General features: G+C 38.1%; 1 protein-coding gene across 2 annotated transcripts in view; it reads left to right on the top strand.

Annotated features, from left to right (window-relative positions):
- Nucleotides 1-10,779, top strand: part of LOC149147465 (CASP-like protein 5B1) — a 59,334-nt gene extending 48,555 nt beyond the window's left edge. For both annotated transcript variants that reach the window (XM_089438869.1, XM_089438868.1), the window contains 2 exons: nt 9,856-9,988; nt 10,121-10,779. In XM_089438869.1, coding sequence (XP_089294995.1) covers nt 9,856-9,988; nt 10,121-10,312 — 325 coding nt within the window. In that variant the 3' untranslated portion in view covers nt 10,313-10,779. The remainder of the gene's footprint in view (nt 1-9,855; nt 9,989-10,120) is intronic.
- Nucleotides 10,780-27,187: the final 16,408 nt, after the last annotated feature.

The following is a 27,187-nucleotide window of genomic DNA, read 5'->3' as shown; positions in this document are numbered from 1 at the left end:
ACCATCTTTAAGGGCTCAAATGATGGTGTAAGTGATGCCACATCAACATACAAGTCCTGGGACATCTGCCAAGTGCATGGTACAATTGGGGGGCTGGTTGGGCATAGGTGAACCTGGTACATCTTCCATGTCCAATAGGTGAATCTCAAGCAAACACTGAACATATTTGGGGATCCATGGAGTGCTGTCGACTGATGTGGAGGCCCATGGCTCTCAACACACACCCTACATGTCCCTATGTAGCCCTCTGGAGGGTTAGGACCCCGTATAGGTAGACCAAACCTAGGATGGAGACCACCGGCAATCCTGCATAAGATCTAATGCATCCCTTTGCCTTCTAGTACAACAAGTCAACAAAGAAATCGAGTAAAAGAGCTTACAAACCATGGACAACAAGTGGGGACTTCATAATGGCATGCCCTTCCATAATGGGCTTTGGCATGTGCTAATATCTCCAAGTTTCAAATGGGGTTAACAAAGTAGTATCCCATTAAGTGGTTTCTACTTCTAAAGGGGATAATATGTCCAAGGTACATCTTTTAAAAGGTGGCGGCATGTAATAAAGAGATGAATGGAGTAGGGAATGAAAAGGGGCAACCTTAGGCCACACGCTGGGGTACAAGGGTAGCTAGTAAAAGGGAAGCCCACACTTGGGTATATAATGTATAGGAGGGAGCAATCATGGGACATGAGGTACCTCGTCTTTGATTTTTCCACCCTTCTTTATATGCCTTTTTTCCTTTTATGATTTTTCTTTAATTAACTGCTCGGTGCTCAATGGGTAAGAGTATGATGGGTGAGATGTAGCAGTGGACACCCTGTTTAAGGTAGGGCAGTTCATTGCCCACCAGGGGTTGGGACAATCATGGGTTCTTAAATGATAAAGGAGGCTCATCTAAGGCTTGTAGGAACCAGGGTGATGGCCATGATGATGGTGTAGAACTCATGTATTGGCTTTTGCCCATGTGCTAAATTTGTTTGTCTCGACCATCTTTTGCATTTTGTGGTATATCTTCTTTTTAGCTGCATTAACCTTCAGGGCATCATTCCAGGCCTGATCCAAACTGTGGGCAAGGGGAAGGAGAACGCTGACCCTATGTGGACCTAGTGGAGGAATGTGGACCCAGGTGGGAGAAATGATGAATGGGGTTATAATGAATGGAAAGGGGGCAATATATGTGGATGAGGGAGTGGGAACACACAATGAAAATCATAATTTCCCATGAAATACTATCCCTAAAGCCAAAGGGTTAGTAAAAGAGATCCCACGGACTAGAATCCAAGGTTAACATCCAAAAGGGGTCTAGGGGACAAGAGCACAAACCTAACAATTCTTTCCACCGAATCCCCCCATTAATTTGGCCTAGAATTGTCCATGATAAACAAACTATAATGCTTAATTACCAAATGACAAGGCCTACCTTTGGGTTCAGGAGGCCCACCTTCAAACATACGATCATCGTAGATGGGTTAGGGGCCACATGGCTGGCTCAGGTGGCGGAGAAGTAACACAACGAGCTAATTGGTCACTGCAAGGGGCTGTCGGCTGAGGACCGTCTTGAAGAAATTTTTTCTCCTAGGGATATCACCCACAAAATGGTGGGTAACACACCTCACACGGAGATGATAGAAACTAGGGTTTTTTAAAGTTGCCAATGTACTTGAACAACTTTTCAACATTTCAACATTTGTAAAATATAGGACCTTGTACTCTTTCCCTTACATCCCTTGAGTTGGGAAATTCATTAATAGAAATATTAGTAAGTCTTCTTCCATTCCACTGTCTAGTTTTGAACATGAGTCTTTTAGCGTGTATATTTTCACAGTGATTAATATAATGATGAGAGCTTTTGGACACCTCACTAATCTTACATAGTGTTCCAAAAGCTCTCATCTAACATGAGTCCTGTTCAACCGTTCTTGGAGTAGGTGAAGAGTCCAATGAATTTGAGAGCCAAGTATAGCTCATATCATATTTTTGCATAATAGTTTTATTTATAGCAATGTTGCACGACTCGTACTCGTATAAGACTCGTCACGGCATTGACTCGTATAAGACTAGGGAACAACCCTTATAAGACTCGTCAAAATACAAAAAAAACTTAAATTATGGTAAATTTTAAGCACAAAAAAGAAACTAATGACAATTCCAATCTTTATAAGCTATAAAAAACACAATATATGCGATAATTCATAACATCATCTCATATCTATAAAAGTACAACATAACATATTCGATTTTTGTAAGCAAAACATTTAGATACTGAATAAAAAAAGGACTCATGCTTCCATAATTAAAATAAAAAATGTCAGCGAGTTCAAAATTCAAATACATATGTCATGAATGATAAATGATTGTCTTATAACAATCTTGAGTCTCATCACTCGTGGACGACCATGCCTAAAATTAGCCCTAGTGGAGCTAGTGGTAACATCGGAAGGTTGAAGCAATTGTGAGGCAGGTGTATTTGGAGTCTCCATTTGAGTTGGCAAATTAGAGAGATCCTCAGTCTCTTCATCAAGCCAAATCAAATCAGGGGCCTCCTCCTCCACAACCCAATCAAACTCTAAATCAATAGTATGCAATAAAATTGGATCTGTATCCTTTGGTTGCACTTGTTTTGTGAGCATTCGAAGGTTGTAGTAGATGAAAACCAACTTCTCCAACCTCTCATGCTCCAACTCGTTTCTCTTTTTGTTGTGGATGTGCTCAGACATTGATCAATTGCACTCACAAGAAGCACTGTAGTGTTGACTCAAAACTCTGTTGGCTAAATCTTGTAATTGTGGTGCGTCAGTGGCACAATCTATCCACCATGCCTCAGTGCCACAAATAATTTGTTATAAATATTTAAACACCATGTATTTTTCCATATTGTAATGATATGTTCTTTTAATCAAAATGCTTTATTTAATATTAAATAATTATTTCCTCTTATTAAATAATCTTATTTTCTTTCTTACTATTTTCTTCCCTTTCAATATTTTTTTCCTAATAAATTTATTTCCATACCATTCTCTATAAACATAATTCGACACGATGAAATCACACTATAGTTTCTATATACCAAATTTAAAATTAATTATAATTCGCTGATGGGCGTATATATTCTCACTCAGGTTAGATGTGATTGAGCAAAATTTATTTATTTATTTATTTTTTTAAATGAAGCGAGAGGATTTCATCACAGGGAATATTCTTTGTCTTAGAAAGCATTCAATGGCTGTGATTTCTTTGGTTGGGCATTACATTCTATCGACTTGAAACGTGGCCGGATTTGAAAATTTGCCAAGTGTTACGTGTTGAGGTGAATCAGTTCACCATCGTTGAGGCGAATTGGTTCATGATCTCTGTTTAGAAGGGATGAAGCGTGTACAATTTCCGCCGGAGCATCTATTCACTGACGATGTGGACGAGAAGGGTTATTACAACCCGATCATCGACATATGGTCTCTTGGCTGCAGTTTCACAGAGCTTCTGGGTTAGAGTAATGGTGACGACCCTCACTTAAACAACATGCGCGATGATATGGACATCATAGCATGCAATCACGAGTTGCTGCAAATCACGTTATCAAAATCACGAAAATATAGTTTGTGCCTTTTCATGCCCGACGGGTCCCATACGGGTCCGATAAGGGTCTAATAGGCTACCCGTGGGTTTGATACGGGTAGTTGGGTCTTATGGAAAATCCGTCGGGACCGCGAGTTCTATGCAGATGACCCGGCCCAGCCTTAGACCCATCCTTACCCGTGGGTTTAATGCGGGTGGTGCTTCATTGATTTATAGCACTGGTTTGGGATTTTGCATGATGTCATCGCTAATTATATGTTAAGGTCCTATAATTTTATAGGATTGTTTCGTTGATGATTATTATATCTCAGAGGTTGTAAATAATATTCCATGTTGTAAATTATTTCCAAAAAAGGTCAAAACCTTGGGAAAAAAAATATGCTTGCAAGTCGAAATGCAGCATTAGAGAATGATTAAGTGTGTTTAGATTAAATTAATCACATCATTTAAATGTGATTAAATAAATTGTAATAGGGCCTTGGTACCATAGCTTTGATTTTATTGTAAAATTAATCATGACAAAAGGAGATTTGTCGCCTATGGTTAAAAGAGCGGCAGTTATCTGCCGAGGGATTCTCCTACCTTTCAGATTGATGATGCACATTTGTTTTTGCCCCCCCCCCCCCGCCCCCTCCATCCTAGCTTTACCGCCGATGGGGGGGGGGGGTCCGAAAAGGCGGTATTCCCCATCAGGTCCCACGACCAAGCCTAAACCACTAACCGCTCCCTACCCCCTCCGAAACTGCTTACCCCTTACTTCTTTACTGCTGTCCCTACCTAATCACATTCTCGCCAACCATGTACCTCCATATTATCCCTCACCTCCATGTCACCTCTCGCCTCCACATCATACGTCTGTTTCATGGCCAAGTAAAACTATGTTTTTCCCTATACAACACAGTAATTTCAAACATGGTTTACAAACAACTGAGAATGAATTTTCAAAATCGGAAAGAGATTTTTGTTGTTAACATCCTTATGCACAAAAACCTCTCTCAGTTTTGTACAAATGTTATGGTTTGGGAGATTCGGATGAATTTTTGCAGGTATATTTTCTCAAATTTTCATGTTTTCAGTCAGTATTTTCAATGCGGTTTCCGAGCATGTGGAAATGAATTTTCAAAAATTGAAAGAGGTTTTTGTTGCCAACATTATCATTTACAAAAACCTCTCTCAATTTTCTAACAACTATTATGGTTTGGGATATACAAAGGTATTACAGGACCCTATTTTTCAGAATTTCAGGAGGAAAAAGCTCAAAGACAGTTAGTGACTTGGATGCCACCTCATCAAATAAGAGTTGCTATCAAATTTGAATTGCTCTTCTTTGTCACCAAAAATCCACAAAGATAGTGGCAAGTAGATTCATTAGTTTTGAATGTCCTATATTTCAGTTTTATTTGTGTAATACAGTTTGAGATAGTTGTAACAAATCTTGATATTTTTTCAAGCTATTTTAGTTTAGAATTTGTATAAATACTTCCTCATTTGAAGTAAGAGATGTTGATTGTTGAATATAATTTCCTCTGCGAATTGTAATTTTCCAGTTGATGGGAGTATCAATAATACAAGGACATTTTTACAGGATTCATGTGGTGTACGAATTGGTGATGTTTTTCTTCTGTTCATGTGTTTAATCATTGTCTCCTTTCTCTGTCATTTCTGAAAAGCTTAATTACGTAACAGACACTGTGTTGAATAGGATATGCTATTTAGAATACCCTAATCTGGCTGTTAGTAATTTATATGTTTTCTGCTGAAGTCAAATTAAGGAATCTTTCATTGCTCAATTTCTATTGAATCTTATATTTCTTCTGTTTCATAATTCATCTAAAATTCTGAAAGATCCAACTAGTGCAACCTAGCTTGCCCTGTGAAACTCCTTCAAAGTTTGATGCGGATCCAGTTAATCTTTAGACTCCATAGTCCAATGGAATTATGACAATTTAATCAACCAAGCAATCCAATAAAAAACAATCAGTACAGTGATAACTAGCCTAAAATTCACATCAAACATAGCTAAATTTTATAGAGAGATCCCTCTCTAATGCTGGCAGGGCTAGATCCTAGCTTCCAAAGTGGTTTTGATGCTGTCCTTTGTGTTTACTCCTTCAACCTCAAAAATACAGAATGACAACATCATGTATGGGAGCTAATATAAGATCCATCTTAACTCCAGGTCTATAGAACACTGAGAGTGATCAAATCTCTTTTCACTCTAAAAGAGGTTTGCATCTCAAGAGAGTTGATCCCTCTCGGCGCTTGGTAGATCTAGAGTTGGTTGGTTTTCTTATTAATTGTAAATTTATAATTATAAATATATTATAAAATTTTATGTTTTTTATTTTATTTTATTTTTAGTTTTTATGTAATTTGATCCAGTCAAAATGGTTTATTGATATTTATAATTATTAATCATATTTTTTTAGATTAATTTAATTTTAATTTTAATTTTAATTTTATTTTGATAAAGTCAAAATGCTTACGAAACATTACAACATCTTTCCCATATCTGTTTACCTTTAGATTTAATTTTAAAAATGTTATTAAATAAAATTAAAATAAAATATTTTTATTTTGAAATGAGTTATGGTTTTTGGGTATGTGGTATTGATAAGCCTTGGTATTGGCCTATGGTATTATAACAAAGCTTGTTTAGTATTTTACAACTTTATAATATCCATGGTAAAATGGGGGAGAATATACATGGTTAAGAATCTTGTTATATTATAAGTTTATTGTAAGTATTAAGTGCTTATTCATTAAATTTAAATATGGTTATGCAATCATTATTTTACACCACTACATTTTCCCCATACTTGTACTTTTTTGCTTTTAGATTTAATTTAAAAAAATGTTATAAAAAGTAAAATATTTTAAAAATATTTTTAAAATGATTACATACAATCTTTCTTACATTATGCCCAACCCCTATACATCTTCCCCATACTGCGCTGTTTCCTAAACCATGGGACCCTATTTCAAAAGGCCGTTCTCTTTCTTACATTATGCCCAACCCCTATACATCTTCCCCATACTGCGCTGTTTCCTAAACCATGGGACCCTATTTCAAAAAGCCGTTCTTGTTTTGAAGTTGTGTAACTTAAGTTGACATCAATGAAAATGGTGCTTAATTGTCAGTTAAGTATGGGGATATGACCCCCTGGGTGGAGGATGCTTGGTGTTGGATAAATAATTTTCACTTAGAATTTTACGTAGTTACTGGAAGCACCCTTGGAGAAGTGGGAGCAAGATCATATTGGGTTTGATGTGGTATTTTGATTTTTCAAAATCTACGCACACAGTCATATAGCAAAATTTAATAATTTTTTGAAATACACAACTTGAATTTAGACCATTATTGAGTTTGTTATATGATTATTGATCTTTTCTTGGAGGGTGAGCTTTATTTGTGAAGAGGAGGCTGGTAGGCATTCGTAGTTAAAGTTGACAGGAAAAAGGGAGTAAAACATGTGCGACATAGAACATGTATCCTTTTGTTTATGTTTGCTTGCTGCAGGTCTTAAATTTGTTATCTTCATTTTGGTCATGCGGACCATGGATACTGCCGACGGACTCTTTAGGTTGTGTGTGCCATGGATATCGTCGGGGAACTCTTTTTGGCAAATAAGGCCTTTATTATTCTAGGAATTCCAAAGGTTGACCCTCCCCCCTTGGTCAACATTGATATTGAACTCTTCATAGTGCAAGAGGTAGAGATGGGTATCAAGAAGTTGGATGTTGGAAAAGCAAAAGACTTAGCTGAACTCCAAGCAGAGTATCTAAAGTGGGCCTTAAAGATTCTTGTACCTCGCATTATAAAAATTTTCAACAACATCATACAACAGGGGTTCCCCATAGATTGGACAACTAGTCTGGCAATACCTCTTTTCAAGAGTGGTGACGTCAATAATCCCTCCAATTATAGGACCATAATGATAAACCCCTTGTTTGCTAGAAAATAAAATCAGCAAGTGGGCAGAAGAAAGAGATAAGCATGCTAAAGGGCAAGCAGGTTTTAGACCTAAACATTCCACAGTTGATCATTGTATAACTTTAAGGCACATCATTGAAAAAGTTTGGGAGAAAAAGGAAGAAGCCTTTTGTTGCTTTGTTGATTTCAGAAAAGCGTTTGACACAGTTCATAGGGATAAGATGTGGCATGGAATGGAGGAACTTAGGGTTCCTAAACATTTGAAAGAAGCTGTGAATAGGCTGCTTGAAGAGGTGAAAGTCAAAATTAGAACTTCAACAAGTATTTCTAAAAGTTTTAGAAGCGATATCAGGGTCAAGCAAGGTTTCCCATTGTCTCCTACCTTTTTTGTTTATATATCGACAAGCTTGAGGAGTGGTTAATTCGCAAGGGGGTGATGCAAATGACCTTATTCTAATTGCTAAATATGCTCTTGGTTTGCAAGAGCACTTACTATCCCTTGAGCATTTTTGTAGAAGGGTGGGGATGCAAGTCAATATTAGCAAAACGAAAGTAGTGGTTTTCTCTAAAAAAAGAAAACATAACCAAAATAAGTTCTACTTTGAAGACAACATTCTAGAAGAAGTTGCGGATTAGAAATACCTCGGAATTAACTTTAACAAAAATTTAAGTTGGGATGGTTGTAGAAAGAAAAGAATTTTGGGGGGTTGGAAGGCATTTTATGCTTTTCAAAATAGGTGTAGAGAGGCAGAGTTATGGCACTGAAAAAGCACTCAAACTCTTTTTGGGCTTCTAGTGATTCCGGTGATTCTCTATGGTTGTGAACTGTGGGCCAGTGGTACATCTGACATCCAGTTGAAACAAATTGAGAAAATTCAGAAGCGTTCGATTACAAAAAAATTCAAAATTAAAAGTGCAGTTCCTTATGCTATCTTGTTAAGGGAAACAGAGCCTGCTCTTATTGAAGCAATTGCTATGGTGCGAGTCATAAGGTATTTAAAAAAAATTGAGCAAATGGCCTAAGGTTGTCTTTAATGACATATTGTGCACACGAAATAAGACTTAGATGCAACAAAATAACAAATGGTTTAGTAAATGGGGTATTTGCTTGAACAGGTGTGCCATAAACAATAAAGAGATAAAAACTTTTGTTATGGATAAGTTCCACAAGCATATTTGGGATAAGGAGCTAGGGAAAAAGAAAAAGTACTATATTGAAGTGTTTAATCCCACTCATAATCATCAACAAAAAGTGTACGTAGAGGCCAATATTTCTTGTAGAGGCAAAATTTTTATTGCTCAGTTGAGGATTAATTCTCATCAACTCCGTTTTGAAACAGGGTGTTGGAAAAAACCAAAAGAAGTGTGGGAGGAAAGAGCATGTATTTTTTGTTCTTCCGGAAAAGTGGAAACAGAAAAGCATTTCATTTTAGAATGTCAGACCTTCAAAGACAAAGGGGAAAGTTATGCAGATATTCTGGGCGCTATCTCTTGGGATAATCTATTTAGCGAGGGGTTTGTCGAGAAGTTGAGAGTGTTTATTGTGAGGCTTCACAGGAAAATGGCTGAATACATCAACCAGATGAAGAAGCAATCTGTCCCATAGACTATCTTTAGCCTTGTGGACGTTAAAATAATTTTCTTTCTTTCTATCCACGAATAACTAAATATGCCCAAAATATTGAGTGGCACCAATGTGATAGTTTTTGAGAATTGAAGTATGGTTTCTGGTAGAATATAATTTTTGGACGCATTGATGATCGGAGCAGTCACAAATAAAAGAATACACAAATAATCAACATTGTATCACTAGGTGCTCAAAATGAAACATTTCCTTGATGGATGCTTCTAGAAGTTTGAAATAATTTTGAGATTGTCTGATCCACCTCAAAATGAAACATTTCCTTGATGGATGCTTCTAGAAGTTTGAAATAATTTTGAGATTGTCTGATCCACCTTCCTTTTTGTGGTCTTGGTAACAATCAGAAAAGGTTAAATTGTACCTGTTTAATTTTCTGGATCTTATGATTTTCAATTTTTTCCAATTTCCATCGTCGTAATTTCTCCTCAGTGTAATCTTCTATGTTGTTGCAACAAACACTTTCAGGAAAGGTTAGCATTGAGGAATTTCTTGACCAAACTTTATGAGTCGGTTGCATGTTTCTTCATTTCTTCTAATTGCCATTGTTGTAGTTTGACCTTCTAGTATTTTCCTTTTTTGTAAGGTTTACTTTCATGATGGATGGATTACGTGACATTCTTATACCAGACCTGATAGTTTGGTATATTCTCTAGTCATGGAGCATTTAAAATGTATACATCTCAATATTGTGTCTTGTCTATACAGTTATTTGGTCGCAGCAATGGGTTTACAATTTTTATGGAGTTTTGGATTAGCAGCTCTTGATGCGTATGCATTGTTAATAAAGAGAGGCTTACGTAATCCTGTTTTAGTGAGCTTGTTTGTGGTGGGAGACTGGGTAAGAAAAGCACCCTTGCGTTCACTTTAGATTTCTTCCATTCTTAATCATTATATTCGTATTGATAACATAGGTACTATCTTGATGTATTTCATTAAGAAGTTGACATTTATAAATTTTGCTGAAACACAGGTTACAGCTACACTCTCTCTTGCAGCAGCCTGCTCTACAGCAGGAGTAACTGTTCTATTTGATAATGATTTGTCATTTTGTGCTCAAACACATTGCCACAGATATCAAATTTCAGCTGCAATGGCTTTTATGAGTTGGGTGTTGATTGGGCTGTCATCCCTTGTAACATTTTGGTTACTTGCTAACGGGTGACTTGAGCTTTGTTAAATTGTTTTCAATCATATTTGTGGAATTTGTTTGGGTAATGTGCAGTTGCATTACCTTCTTCTCTTGTATAAATGTTGAAATCCCACATCCAGTTATTTGTAATTGCATTACATTCTTGCATTGTATAAGGTTTGAAATTTTACTGTGGATCGAGATTCATTAGGTTTCAAGGTGTTATGATCATTCTTTTAGTGGTAGATTAGTGAGTCATCTCGTGCCATGGTCTATGTCAGCTAAAGGCATATAATGAGATATTGCTGAGCATAAATTTGGATTTTTCAAGCTAGGAACTGCCAAACTGGCAATTTTGTGAACTTGAACTTGAATTTGGAAGGGAAGTGTGTATCAATGTTTGTAATGATTTGCAGAGCTCCCTTGGTCACTTTGGGAAAGGTACCATCTTATTAACATATATGAGAGTGAAAAATGCTGCTACTGATATTTTTAAACTATACCTTTCCGATGATATCATTTTTTTTTTTTGAGAAATGTATCTAATTTGCTTTTTTATTTTGGTTTTAAACTGTTAACTCGGTGCATGTATTACCTGCATGCTTAATCGATGCATGCATGTGTGTTTACAAAGAGAAGACCATGGCCACAAATGTACGAGTTGATAAAACGAGACGGCTCTGCGGTTCTGACTATTGGTTTATTGTTGACTAAAAGGAAGTTATGATTATGTAAGAAATTAAATCTGGGCATAGAAAGTATATTTATACATGAGAGATTGTCGACAGAGATTTTACTGATAAGCGATTGTTGACACAGATTTAATTGTAAGTTGTGTAAATAGATCTTGCATGATTGCAGGGTGGTATATGGATAAGTGACGAAGTTGCTCAACCTTGGGACATTCATTTCCTTCATCTACACAAGGAACTGTAACACTCTGCAATTTAATGACTGTATTTTGAACTTTACTATCAGTCACAGGGCGTGTCAAGTCCTGTTGAGTTTCAGTGAATCACCTGGGTTTGCGCCCTTCCCATCTTACTGGGCCAAACTTGCCAATGAAAGTTGAGAGTTGTCTAGTATCGAAGACTCAGTGAATTTGCTGAGCACTCAGTAAGTTTTCTAAACCTGGCAAGCATTTAAGGGGGACTCTTTTTAATTAAAAGGAGAAAATAAATAAATAAACTTTTCACTCCAATCTATTTTTCCCACTAGTTTCTGTTGTATCAGAGGATTTGCAGCATAGTTGAAAAACTTGTCAAGTTGTTCAAATACTCCCACTAGACTCATCTTTGTCACCAAGCTAAGTTGTTCCTGAGTCCGACTTTCTACGGTAATTCAAATTTATGAGCAGCGAGTCAGAACTCTCAAGTACTCCTGTGTCAGATCCCCACCCACAAGTAATTCACCGGTTATTCACTACTCGACAAGTCCAACTTACCAACAGATGGGAAACTTGCTGCCCTCAAATATTAATGCCAAGAAGTAAAGCAAAATACTCGTTTTAAACGATTATGTTGCATGTTTTTACTGCACTTTTGTTGAGTAGTCAAACTTACACTCCAGCCCTTTCCAGTTTGCTAAGATAAGCTTTTCAATACCAGTTTGCAGCTGCAAAAGTCCAGACGTTTCGCAACATTCCAGTTTCCATGTATTCAACCATTTGCGAATATTTGAATAGGGGGAAAATGTTAGGAAGTCTACAATTCTGGCATGTATGGACTTGCATTTTGATTTGGCCGTCTCTCTTTGCAAATGAGGGCATTTTGGATAATCTATTGAATATCAAATGAGCTATTTAAATGGCACAAAATATTAGAATTATTTTGAAACATCTGTAACTTTTTCAGATTTTTTTCTCACAATGTCAAAACAAACCCTCTTTTTTCATATATTATATTCCCATAAAATTATAAAGCCCCAGTTTACACCCTGTTGTAGTTTCTATAGCTTGAGGATAAAATGAGAACCGAGACAAGGCAAGGTGGTCCGCCTATTATTATTTCATCAAAATCAAAGTACTAGATGTTATCCATCATATTTAACCCAGTTTACACTGTATTGTAGTTTCTAAAGCTCGAGGACACATTGAGAGCTGAGATAAGGCAAGGTGATCCTTCTGTTATTAAAATACTTACTATTATGGTTATTGTCATTACTTCGTCTTCCTCCAATCACATTCACTTTCCATTTGCTCTCTAGTTATATTATTGGACTTTTTGGACTTTTTTCACAGGCAAGATGATCCTTCTCTTATTAAAATATTTGCTATTTATTGTTATTGTCATTCAACGTGTCTTCCTCACATTCACATTCACATTCCATTTGCTCTCCTACTTAAATTATTGGATTTTTTTTCACTCTTTATATCTATAGTGCTTGGCCTACCTTGGATAGAAGATAATGAATATAAAAAAGTCCATGAGCACATAGAGCAACCCATAGATAACCGGACTTGGTTTTTAGTTTTGCCGGAACCCCATATCGGTAGGTGATTATTGTGTGTGACCTTGGTTCTAAAGATAAGGCTCTTATGGATAATGACATTATCCAGGATATGGATAAAGTATTGTGCTTCCTAGGCAAAGCCAAGTTGAACTATTGTATTTGATGGCTGGATTTGTGGGAAGCTTATTTGAATTTTCTTATTTCATGTCTTGGGGACTTTTAGATGCATTCAATCCATTAAGAATGAATACTAACTGTGTGAGTTGCATGATTTGATTATGTTGAAGGTGGAGATATATTGAAATGATCAATAATACTATTTATAATTAGGCTTGTTGCATTTTTCTATTTAACTAGGCTTGTTGCATTTTTCTATTTTTTGACCATTTGTACAAACATTTATATGAAGTTTTAAACTACATCTACATTTTTTTAAGGGAAATGGTGAGAAGTTCCAGATCAAATTAACTTGTAAACACTAAAGAAGATGATATTTAGGAAGTGTTGTAAGCTAATAAATCTTATCTTCATATATGTATTGCAATATCTTATACAAGGAATGATGTCATGCATAAATACACATTGAAGGGATTATGGATAAGCATAACAAATCATAAGTTGATTACTTAAAAAAGATGATATTTAGGAAGTGTTGTAAGCTAATAAATCTTATCTTCATATATGTATTGCAATATCTTATACAAGGAACGATGTCATGCATAAATACACATTCAAGGGATTATGGATAAGCATAACAAATCATAAGTTGATTACTTAAAAAAGTGTAGAAAAGTGCATGCCATTCTTAAATTAATAAAATAACTAAAGGGTAATAAGTTTATGCTATATATATCAACATTCCCTTTAAGATCATTACATGGTCTTTAAAAGAGAAAATCATTCATCTGGTTGTGGTGGTACCTTTCAAAGTCCATTCAATTATAAATTATTTATATCTTGTTTTTTTGCAATTTTCTTCCAGATCTTGGACCCTAAAGTAACAACCGATCACTACTATATATGGTGTATAAATTTGACCGATAGTTTCGTTATGCATAAAACCAATTGTATCGCCGAAAATTACTAAATAATTATCAAATTTTTGTTATTATTTATCCTTGGTGTCTCAATGTTTGTTGGAGTTTCGAAACCACCTGATCGTCATTAGAAGTCTAACTCTAACTCAATGAAGTGCTAGAGACACGTGGCACCACATTGTGACCCACCAATGCATGGCGACCTACCACTATGGTCCAACATGTGGCACCCACGTGGCATTGCCGTGTTGGCAAAATCTTTATCTCATGGGTGGGTTGGCGCCTTGTGGCTTAATTATGCTTGCTAAAGTGTAACAAATAGCACATTTTATGCTAATGATTGGTTTATTTCCTTTTAATCTTGTTTGTTGAATATCACAATAAACTCATCCACTAGACAAGTTACTAATGAGTAGTTTTGATGATACAAATAAACTCAACCATATCATTGGAAATTACTAAAACTATCTATTGTGCAGAAAGACTAAAAATTGCCTTGTAAAACTAAAGGACATGCCGGGCTACACTAAAATGCATTCACAAGTCTCAAAACTCATTCTATTTGAATGTTTCAAATTGTAAATGATTTGTTATGTTGTCACCTTTTGCAAAATGTGTTTTCAACTACCCAAAGTGCAAAAGAGCATAGAAATTTGCAACCATCTCCCAAGCCACTGAAAGCCCAAATTAGACCCCCCACAAATGAAAGTGCTATGAACAAGCTTTCTAGCGATATGTAGGAGTCGAAAAATGGACTCCTGGATCAAAAGTTATGGTCTTGTAAAGTCAAAGGATTAAAGCCTGAAGGAAAGAAGGAATATTTGAGGTTGCATATCGCAGATCGCAAATCAGAGGTTCATGCATGTCGCAGATCGACGATTGCGCATCAGAGCAACATCGCATATCGGTGATTGCACATCAGGAAGCATAGGATATCAACGACTGCAACTTCGCACACATCAAAATAACGGCGATCACACTAATCAGAGGTGCAATATATCAACAGTGGCAGCCATTGGAGGTTTGGATAACAAAGGTTAAGCGGATCTGTGAGGTCTGATATCGGCGACTGCAATGGGCGGGCAGTGTTGAGAAATGACAAGAAGAAATTCCAGTTTAATTTGTCTTTGAATTAAACCGAGAATTAAAATCGAATTCTATTCTCATAGCAACTTGTAAATAGTTAATTAAGTAATTAACTTAATTAGCTTAGGAATTTTGACTTGGAAGTTTTTCTGAAGTCATGTATATGTTCTCCCTATATTTTAAAGGTCTAGTATGAGTTTAATTGTGAGTTGTAATTAGATAACTCAATTTATTAAGTTCAGTTAAATTAGCTCCAAATTGTTTGTGGAATTAATAGAGAATTAATAGTCAGTTGGTGCATTAATACATCCACCAGTGATACTCCAGTGAACTAAAGATTCCCTCATCAGAAACTCATGCATGTCGATTTTGAGAAAGACCTAGTTGAGACTAGAGTGCATGGACAATATACTATCAGTTGTATGATTTACTGAGTTGTGTATATCATGCATGCAATTAGGAACTGAACCTAGAAGGGATTGTGCAATTTTGGATGCACTGGATTCCCATTAATATGGGCTATTCAGCGATAGGAATTGCGCAAGGAAATAGGGGCTTGGAGAGTTGGAGAATTGGCTAAGTTTTGGCCAAGAGCTTGCTTGTGAGTTGAGGATTCATTACATTGAGTGTTGCGATTGTTCTTGTGAGAACAAGCATTGTATTATCATCTTGGATTTATGATATATGCAATACAGATAGTGGGGTTTTGAGTTGTGGCTTTCCCCGGATATTTATTGTGTTATGTGTTATTGATTATCTTTCTCTTGCCGATTATTGTTTTCATTGATTTATTGGCTTCTGTTGGTTGAAAGTAAAAGTATATTCTTGTCTTTTGCTTTAGTACATTGCATGAGCTTGTGAATCTACAGGAAATTCTACATGGTATCAGAGCTGAGAACAATATACTAGAGGAGATTTGGAAGTTTTGAGTTCTGGGTTACAGGTGAAATTCAAATTTGTAATACATACTTTAGGATTGACAAATGACGTTCTATGGTTTGTGGCTTGAGTATGTCTTGGAAGGCAACTCGAATTTTATAGCCCGGAGGAAGAGAATGGACGCTGTGCTAGAGGATAATGGCTTGAAGGAATTCGTTGATCAAGAAATTCCTAAGCCAACAACATCGAATGCACAAAATTTGGTCGAATGGAAGAAGTGTGTGGCGAAGGCAAGGTAGATAATCCTTGAGGGAGTTCGAGACCACATTGTCTCGAGTCTCTATGGCAAGGAAACTCCGTATGCTATGTGGAAAACATTGACAGACTTGTATCAGAACAACAATGACCAAAGGAAATTGGCACTGAAGGAAAAAATTTGAATAATCAAAATGGAGAAAGACGAAATTATTTCAAAATACTTGACCAAGTTCACTCAATGTTGTGATGAACTTGGAAGTGTCGGAATCATGGTTGTTGAAGAAGATATGGTGAGTCTTGCTCTTCTAGGACTCCCAAAGAGTTGGCATAGCTATCAGGATTGTTAATGGTCGGTAGAAGCTTCCAAATTGGGAACCACTGTGGTTAGATTTGATGCAGGAGGAGATTAGGAAGAACACCAGGGATGGATCTTCATCAAAGAATGATGATGAAGAGAACTGTGCCTTAGCGATTAAGGCGAAGAAGGGGAAAGGGAAAACTTCCCATTCCAAATCAAATTCTCATCATGGAGGTAAGAAGAAAGACACGACGATGCTTTCATTGTCATGAGCTGAGCCATTTTGCTACAAATTGTCCACTCAAGAAGTCCAAGAAGAAGTCCTCAAGAGGAGCGGTGGGTGAGGCTTTGGCCTCTCAATTCGAATTGTACTTTTCCCTTATTGCATGCATGGTGTCATCAATGATGGGAAGTGTATGGTACTTAGACAATGGAGCTTCATTCCACATGACTGACGACAAAGAGTTATTCAGTGATCTGGAGGAGAAAGATCTTCAGATGCATATCGAGATGGGTGATGATGGGAAGTATAGTGTTATTGGATGGGTACAATTATTTTTCAGAGGGAGCATGAGGCTCCACTCACCTTGAAGAATGTTATGTATGTGTCCGAGCTGAAGAAGAACTTGGTATCTGTTGCCATGCTTGAGGATAGAGGCTATGATGTGATCTTCTTGAAAGTAAAGGCATTCCTTCAACATATAGCCATAGGTCAGGTAAAGAAGATAGGGATTCAAGTGAAGAATCTCTATAAGTTGGAGGTAGAGGAGTGTGCTGCTTTGAGCACAAAAGCAGAAAGGGTGCAGAGCTGAGACGTTGGCGAGTTGTGGCACAGGCGATTGGGCCACTTGCATCATGGGGCTTTGAAGATATTGCAGCAGATTTCTACTGGTCTTCCCAAAGGTACGTTTGAGCAAGTTGATACATGCAAGGGGTGTACTTTGGGAAAATACACTAAGTCTTCCTTTCACGACAGAGACAGTCAAGCAGAGGTTTTTCTAGAGAGAGTCCATTCAGATGTGAGTAGACCATTCTCGACAACATCCACAACCAAACACAGGTATTATGTTATATTTGTTGATGACTATTCTCGTAAATGCTTGATATTTTTCATGCAGAAAAATGATTAAACTTTCACAAAGTTTTGTGAGTTTAAAGCATTGGTGGAGAAAGAGTCGGGCAAAAAGGTTAAAGCTCTACGAAGTGATAACAATGGTGAGTATGTATCGAACGAGTTTAAGAACTTTTGTGCAGTGGAAGAGATTAAACGGGAGTTGACGACACCCCATAACCCTCAGCAGAATGGGGTGGCCGAGGGGAAGAATAGAAGCATGGTAGGGGCAGCAAGGGTAATGTTGCATGATCAAGGCCTACCACTACACTTGTGGGCTGAGGCATGCAACACCACTGTTTATGTTCAGAACCACAGCCCACATTGGATAATTGAGATGAAGACACCAGAGGAGGCTTATTTCGGTAAGAGGCTAGATGTTGGTCACTTCAAGATTTTTGGGTCATCGGCATATTGCCATGTGACCAAAGATGCACGGAAGAAGTTGAGCCGACATCATAGTTGGGGATATCTGTGGGGTACTCTGATAGACCTCACAACTATCAAGTGTACTTACCGACTAGTAGGATGAAAATGGTTTGCAGGGATGTCAGATTCGATGAAGAGAAGGCCATGTGAGTTTCCCTTGAGAGGGAGATTGAGCTACTTGTGGATGAGGAGCTTTTAGCTCCTAAGATTGAGGAGCCTCAGATTGATATGGAGCAGCCACATGCAGAGGATCCCTGAGTGGAGACATCCACTGAGGCAGAGTCTTCCAAAGAGGGAAGAAAGCACACCAAAGAGGCAGACAGATTGTTGGATGATGCACGGGAGAGTGTGGGAGCACCCACTTCTCAGCGCAGGCAGAGGAGGTCACTTGAGAGGTACACTGAACACATGGCTCTTATGGGCGAATGTGTTGTGATAGAGCCATCTTCCTTTAAGGAAGCAGTGCAACAACCGGTTTGGGTTGATGCCATGGTGGAGGAGTATGACTCCATAGTTCGTAACAATGTTTGGGATGTGGTCCTGAGATTGGAGGACAAGTCAGTGGTGAGCTCCCATTGGCTTTACAAGGTAAAACAAGCTGCAGATGGTAGTGTGGAAAAGCATAAGGCTAAATTAGTGGCTCGTGGCTTTTCGCAGGTAGAGAGGATTGACTACGATGAGACCTTTACTCCTGTTGCAAGCTACTCGTTAATCAGATCTATATTGACACTATCAACACAGATGGATTGGAAGATACATCAGATGGATGTGAAGACAACTTTCCTTAATGACATGATTGAGGAAGAGGTGTACATAGAGTAGCCTGAAGGTTTTGAAACCTTTGATCGTGAGTCGCATGTGTGCCTGCTCAAGAGAGGCTCGTTGTATTGGTTGAAGCAAGCATCCCGTGCTTGGTACACCAGGATAGATAGCTACTTCATCGGGTTGGGCTTCACGAAGAGTGAAGTAGAGGCGAACCTGTACCACATAGTGGTGGAAGGTAAGTTGTCGATCATTGTATTTTATGTTGATGATATCATACTGACAGGTGATGATCAGCCCATCAAATCTCACAAGGAGGACCTTGTAAGAGAGTTTGAGAAGAAGGACATGGGGCTCATGCATTACTTTCTTGGCATGGAGGTATGACAGGGAGATGGGGAGTTGTTTGTGTCTCAGGGCAAGTATGCCAATGAGATACTCAAGAGATTCCACATGGAGAGCAGCAAACCCATGGAGACTCCTTTAGCAGGTAACTGGAGGAAGGAGGATGCTACTTCAGGGGAAGTAATGGAAGCTATTGTTTACAAGTAGCTTGTGGGTTCACTCATGTACTTGGTGAACACACTACCAGATATGTGCTATGTAGTTGACCAGCTTAGTCAAGCAATGGTTAGGGCTACCAAGTTGTATTGGAAGGCGACAAAGCATGTGTTGAGATGCCTCAGGGGCACTTCTCAGTATGGATTATGGTACAAACGAACAGAGGGAGTGAAGCTTCAAGGCTTCGCTGATGCAGATTGGGTAGGGAGTCCATCTGATAGGAAGAGTACATCAGGAAGGATCTTCAGTATTGGGTCAACAACAATTTTTTGGTATAGCAGGAAACATAGATCAATTGCACTCAGTTCGGCAGAGGCAGAGTACATGGTTGCGAGTCAGGAAACATGTGAGGCCATCTGGATGAGGAAGATCCTGGTTGGTTTGTTTGGTCAGCGGATGGATCCAACTGTGATTTACTGTGATAATAAGAGTTGTATCAAACTCTCTGAAAATCTAGTTTTTCATGATCGGTCTAAGCATATTGATACTCGATATCATCATCTTAGAGATTGTGTATTGAGGTGGATTATGTTGTTAGAGTACATTCCCATGGAGGAGCAAGATGATGACATTTTGACAAAGGCATTTTCAAGATGTAAATTCAAGTTTCACAGAAACAGGTTCGGGGTAACTGATATCCCTTTCTTGTTGAGAGGGAGTGTTGAGAAATAGCAACAAGAAATTCTATTTTAATTTGTCCTTGAATTAAACTGAGAATTAAAATCGAATTTTATTCTCATAGCAACTTGTAAATAGTTAATTAAGTTTAATTAACTTAATTAGTTTTGGAATTTCGAGTTGGAAGTCTTTATGAAGTCATGTATACGTTCTCCCTATACTTTAGGGGTCCAATATGAGTTTAATTGTGAGTTGTAATTAGATAATTCAGTTTACTGAGTTAAGTTAAGTTAAATTAGTTCCAAATTGTTTGTGGAACTAATAGAGAGTTAATAGTCAGTTGGTGCACTAATGCATCCACTAGTGCTCCAGTTAACTGAAGATTCCCTCATCAAAAACTCATGCATGTCGATTTTGAGAAAGACCCAGTTGAGACTAGAGTTTAGGGACAATGTACTATCAATTGTATGATTTACTGAGTTGTGTAGATCATGCATGCAATCAGGAACCGAACCTAGAAGGGATTGTGTATTTTTTGATGCGATGGATTCCCATTAATATGGGCTATTAAACCATAGGAATTGTGCAAGGAAATAGGGGCTTGGAGAGCTAGAGAATTGGCTAAGTGTTGGCCAAGATCTTGCTTATGAGCTAATGATTGGTTATACTGAGTGCTGGGATTGTTCTTGTGAGAACAAGCATTGTATTATCATCTTGAATTTCTAATATATGCAATACATAGAGTGGGGTTTTAATATGTGGCTTTCCCCGGATATTTATTGTGTTATGTGGTCTTGATTATCTTCCTCTTGTCAATTATTGTTTTCATCGATCTATTGGCTTCCACTGGTTGAAAGTAGAAGTAGATTCTTGTCTTTGCTTTAGTACATTGCATTAACTTGTGAATCTACAAGAAATTCTACAGGCAGTGTTGGAGATAGCCGGTTGACACATCGCAAATTTGGATCGCGCGAACCTTTAAAATGCACCGATAGTGTAAATTGCCAGGAAAGGGCCGAAAGCATTTTACAAAGGATTTCAGCGGAAAACCCAGGGCAAACGAGCTCTATTCTCTCTCCTCCAACAGGCCACGTGGTGGCATGGGATTAGCTCCAAAAAGGACATGTGGTAGTATGTTATGGCGTTTTGAGGGGGAATATCTGGGTGACACGTGTCACCACTCAGGGAGTGCCACGTGGCCAGGATGACGTCAAATCGCATATCGGAGGTGGATGGATGTCGACACTTTACAACAGAGGACACTTTAAAAAATTCCAATAAGGGGGGCTCCAATATAAGGACAGGCACTACGGTCACGAGGACTTGAGGAACCAAAGGCAGGGCTAGAGGCCGAGCACCAAGGGGCTATAGGAGATCGGCATTGGCAGCATGTTGCGCCCCCAAGTGAAATCCTCGATTGAGATCCACCGATAGAGGAGCTCCAATATAGGGTGCACGGTCATGAAGACTTAAGGAAACCAAGGAATCCAAGCATTTTGACAAAGGCAGGATAGCTCCTGGGTAGGCCCAAAAGGCCCTAGCGCCTTAAGGCTCCGCACCAGGTCATACGATGAGAAATGTTGAAAGGGGCTAAAAGAAAGGAGCTTATCCAATCGGAGATCGATAAACGATGGATTTAAATACCGCACCACTACAAAGTTGCAATATGGTACTTCTCTGATATTACACTATGGCGACATTACAAGGCATATCAGGCTCTGATAGTGTAATACAGGGAAGTCTAAAGTGATGGATGAGTCGGCAACTGTGCTCAGAACAGGTTAAGGCCATCATGGGTGATTGCTCTTGGCTCTTGAAAATGAATAATTCAAGCTGTTAAGACAGAAAGCGACAGGGAACTGGTCGAGAGATGGAAGAGGCATAAAGTGGCAGAGACGTGGTTGGACCAGAGGCCATCAAAGGAAGTGGCGTGGAGATATTTTTATATGATCATCATTTTAGTTTGCACATGTTAATTTTGTTTTGTTAATCCGTTCTTCTGGTTATTCTATTTTAAACAAAAACATCTTTCTGCGATAATTATTTGGGGCGACAAAGCCTTGCACGCCGAAACAACTAGTTAAGCGGACAGTTGGAGCTCAAGTTAAGATATTTTGTATTGTTTTCAAGCGCTCCCTCTCCTTATAAAAGGAGGGAAGAAACACTTAAGAAGGGTTCACAATTTTTGGAAAGAAACTCTGTATTATTTTGGCAAAGGCTCTGGTTCTTTGATATGTATGACTACTCAGAATATTAATGCAAAATCAATGGTGATTCCTGTGTTTTTGGATTCCAGTATGTTTCCTCTCTTTGTAATTTCATAAATGTTCATGTTCTTCTCAAGACTTCATGCTAGGTAGCTGCTAGATATGTTTCTTTTCTAATACAGATTCGCTTAAATCAAAATGTTGATGGAAAATGCTTGTATGAATTCCTGGAAATATAATATTTAAACGCGCTCTGTGAATGCAAAATCAATGGTGATTCCCGCGTTTTGGGATTCCAATATTTCTCCTCTCTTTATAATTTCATAGATGTTCATGTTCTTCTCAAGACTTCATGTCAAGTAGCTATTAGATATGTTTCCTTTCTAATACAGATTCACTTAAATCAAAATGTTGATGGAAAATTCCTGTACGAATTCTTGGAAATATTATCTTTAAACGCGCTTTGTGAGTATTCACATTCACCATTTTTCTAGACTGTTATTTCATCCTGAATCCAGATAAGTGTAGAATTCTTGATAGTACATGCTCTGCATGATGGGTTTCTTCTCTTATTCCTTTTGATGTCGCACCTCTTTTAATTCAAATGAGCTGGAAGTCCTTGAATGATATCGACCCCTATTGATTGAAACCTTATATCATTGTGTATATCTTATGTATCATGAACTAATGAACTTTCCCTTTCCGGAGTTGTTTGAACCAACTGAATTCAAATGGTAAGTGACATTATTTGAGGTGATCTAAAATATCCATTGAACAATCATAGATGCACCCAATTCAGATGTCTCAAGCACTAGTCTCTTTGCGATAGAGGCTGTCCTTGAGAACTACAACATCTTTTGGCGCCGTTGCTGGGGAACGTATTAGAGGAATTTTCCCTTGGGATATGAAATTCAAGCATTCTTTGTTAATGTGAGGAAAGAAGTCTGGGTTTCAGGTTCATCACCTTGGTGACTCCTCTATTCAATTCTTAAGGTATCGTCCTGGATTATAGAAGACCTCACACCCGCTTTTATACATCTCAATAAAAGACACCATTTGTGTTTGTTCCAGAGAGATTAATCTCCAGGAGAATTTGGAAGGAAAATACTCCCACCACTGATACCACTGTGTCTTCTCATCCTGAAGCCTCTTCATCCAGTTCTCAGCACGCTGTTATTCATTGCTCAGACTTCACTCGAAGAACTCTCATATGCCCTGACGAAAGTAGCTCGCTCCCTAATATTTTCTCCTTAGAGGTTAAAGAAGAGGAAATATCGGTTAACACCCCTTCTTTCTCATTTCCCCCTCCTCCTGATACTGAAAAGGGAAAGAACTTTCACACTTACAACCTTGCTCATGATTTGAATACTTCCACTGGTCTCAGCTTCACTATCTTTCCACTTGTTATCCAAATACATAGACCTTTGATAAATCAAGCCCCACCTCTATTAGTACCGATGGCTATCCCGAGCTTTTTATTGAACAAATATGCTCCATTAAATTTGCCCCAGCTACTAAATGCAATGCCCTAGGATTACCTTAAGCTCTTATTTAGGTTCAATGGAGAAGATGAGATCTCAGCGCAATGACATATATAAGTCTTTTGTGTGTTTATAGAGAATCTAAATGTTGAACATCTTGATGTGGTTCTAAGGCTCTTCGTTCAATATCTTGATGGGGAAGCTCAGAAGTGGTTTAAATTACTACTAGATGCCACTATAGCTACTTGGGAAGAGCTAGAAAATTCATTTATGCAGAAGTGGGGAGAAAAAAGAGACCATGGATATATCCTCACAGAATTCAATGCTATAGAGAAAAATCCAGATGAGGATATCTCAGAATTTATAAAGAGATTTAATAAACAATATAACAACTTGCCAGCTGAAATCAACCCTCCTCAAGCAGCAGCTTGGGTAGTTTTTACTGGATATTTTGAATCTGAATTTGGTTTCACACTAAGAGACAAGAAATCTCCCACGTTGGGCCAGATCCAGGTCGATGCCCTTGAGGTAGAGGAACATTTTCCATCTATAGGAAAGTCGAGAGGCAAGGCTGATCAAGGGGAGAAGAAGAATGGAAAAGAGGAAGCATCCTCCTCCAACCAGGTAAAGGAGACCCAAGAGCAAAAGTTGGAAGAAATGTATAAGTTGATCAAAAGTTTGTCAAGCAAATTGGTTAAGCTCAAACTGGAGAATATAAGCCTCCCAAGATAGAGTGCACAAGCTCCTAATCGAGGTTTCAACCTCCAGTATCAAAGGCATCCCTTGCAGATACTGCAGAGAGAAAGGAAGGAAAAATTGGATCATATTTTCCCTCCATTATACATAGAAGATGACCTAGATGAGTAGCCAAAATAATAATAAAATTAAGGGGAATTTGTACTCTTCTTTCTCGTCGGAGGAGCAAGAAATTAGAACTTACCAAGAAGAGGAGAACAATATAGATGCAACATTGAATGATGGTTAGATAGGTGACTATTGTAAATAGTTTGCAGACTTCATGCAGGCCCAACTGCATAGGAAATATGATCTTAGGTCCTCTAGGAAGAGATCTAGAGATCAAGACCAAAATGAAGGTGCTCATCTCCTAGAGATCCCTAAATCATCCAACAAGGAAAAGGGGCCTCTAGACCCAAATATGCTAAAAAGGACCCCTTAAATCAGGACCGTTGTAAGCCTGAAGTCCCTAAATAAGAGAAGCCTCCTCTTATCTCCAAGCAGGCAGTTGAAAAAGAAAAAGAATCAGTGGAATTTGGTAATGCAAAAAGGGTCTGAATGTCTTCAATCTGCAAAAGGAACTTGAAAAAGTTAAGATCCCAGTTCCTCTGACTAAATTCCTAAAGCAACCTAATTACAAATTTTAGATCTCCCAGTTTATGCTCCCATCCACTCCAGGCCCTTCACATGATTGCTTGAATCTCCAGGAAGAAAGACCAATGGTAGTTTTCGGCCTCTATGTTGAAGAACATGACCCCTCAGTGGCGCATGTCTATGTTACTTTGGTAATACATGACCCCTTGCTTTACAATTGCATGCTAGATTCAGGTGCCTCTCACAACCTTATGCCCTTAACAATTATGGAGCAACTTGTTCTGCAGATAACTAGGCCTTACAAAGATATTTACTCTTTTGATTCAAAGAGGGTAAAATTTTTGGGGATGATAAAGGACCTGGGGGTGAACTTAGCTCAGATCCTGGTTAACAGAGTGGTAATGGACATTATGGTAGCTGATATCCCTGCCAGATTTGGCATGCTTCTGTCCAGGTCCTGGGGTTCTAAAATCGGGGGTTCTATTAAATTAGATTTTTCATACACCACCATCCCTACTTTTGGAGGGGAGGAGAGAAGGTTGTACATGGAGTCCAGGTTCATAAAAACAGTTACTAAAGCTGAAGGCTCAAATAATGCCCCTGTGAATGAGAGAGAGAGAGACCTATCCTGACTACTATTAGAAGAAGATGACTACATCCTAGAGGAAACTCAGGTACACTAAAAAAATTAGCTAATGGAACAAGTAAGAGACAGGGATAAAGTATGGAAATTAGACTTTTATGGGGCAAACTCTAAAGAAGGAAACGAAGCAGGTGTATTATTGGTATCGCCAGAAGGTAGTGTAATTCCTCTCTCATTTAAATTGGAATTTGAGGCAACGAATAACATTGTAGAATATGAGGCTTTATTGCTTGGCTTACAAACAACAAGGAATATGAATATAACATGTTTGTCAATATATGGGGATTTTGGGCTAGTAGTGAAGCAAATAAGAAATCAGTGTCAGACTAAGCACCCCAAACTAAGGACATACATAAATGAAGTATGGGACTTAATTGAAAATTTATTCTTGGCATTTAATGTTCAATTCTTGCCTAGGGAAGGGAATATAATGGTGGATTCACTAGCTATAACTACTAGCAATTTCAAGCCTCCTCAAAACCCACTCCTTAGATATGTAGTGGAAGTCAAATACCGACCTTCTATACCTGATAACATAAAGCACTGGCAGGTGTTCGAAGATGACGAGCAAATTAAATACTTCATTGAGATCGTTGGAGAATTTTCCAATTCTGTTATTGATCAAGGAGAGGAAATGGGGATTGAGGATAAGGCTGCTTGGGAGGAGACCATAGTAGGACACAAAATATGGAAACTGAATGGCAACACTATCCCAGGGGTTTAGTTCCTCTGGAAAGTTTATTCAACACAAACGATGTAGCTTCAAAGTCGACATAACAAGTAACTGATGAACATGTAGAAGATTGCAACATTGGGACACAACAGGAACCTCAACTAATCAAACTGTCGAAAGCGATCCCTCCACTATACAAACAAAGGTATTTAAAAATTTTCAAATCTTAAAAAGATGTTTTGCTTGGTCATATGATGATTTGAAAATCTTTGATACTAACATTATTCAACACAAGATTCCCCTCAAAAGTGGAATAAAGCCATGTACGCAAAAGCCGAGGCAAGTTAACCCTCTCTTACTTCCATCTATTGAAAGAGAAATCAAGAAACTTCTTCAATCCAAAATCATAGTACCACTGAGATATTCAGAATGGGTGGAAAACTTGGTCTCGGTCAAAAAGAAGAATGGAGAAATAAGGCTGTGTGTGGACTTTCGCAATCTGAACAGAGCCACATTAAAGGACAACTACCCACTGCCCAAGATGCATTACATATTGCAAAAAGTTGTTGGTTCAGCTAGGATGTCCATGATGGATGTTTTTTCAGGATATAACCAAGTGGCAGTACACCCAAATGACCAAAAGAAAATGACATTCACCACCCCTTGGGGAACTTTCATGTATGCTTGTATTCCATTCGGACTCGTAAACACTGGAGCGACATTTCAAAAAGCTATGGACATAGGATTTGTGGGGGAGAAATACAGATTTGTAGTGTTTTACTTGGATGATTTCATAGTATTCTAAAAAAAATATGAAGAGCACCTCTCACACTTACAACTTACCTTCAAGAAATGCCGAAGATATGGATTTTCCTTGAATCCTAAGAAGTCTCAGTTTGCCTTAAGTGAAGGAAAATTGTTGGGACATATAGTTTCACAAGGAGTTAAAATCAATCCCAAGTGGGTAGAGGCAATCAGTCACATCCCCTTACCAAGGAATAAGAAAGAGATCTAGGTGTTTTTGGGAAGAATCAACTTTTTGAGGAGATTCATACCCAATTATGTTGAAATAGTAAAAGGAATCA

The sequence above is a fragment of the Pinus tabuliformis genome, chromosome 9 (genome assembly GCF_031772625.1).
Source record: "Pinus tabuliformis cultivar Carrire ecotype Pingquan chromosome 9, CPIR1, whole genome shotgun sequence".
NCBI lineage: Eukaryota > Viridiplantae > Streptophyta > Pinopsida > Pinales > Pinaceae > Pinus > Pinus tabuliformis.
The sequence above is the reverse complement of the archived record's forward strand: the minus strand, read 5'-3'. Positions and strand labels throughout refer to the sequence as shown.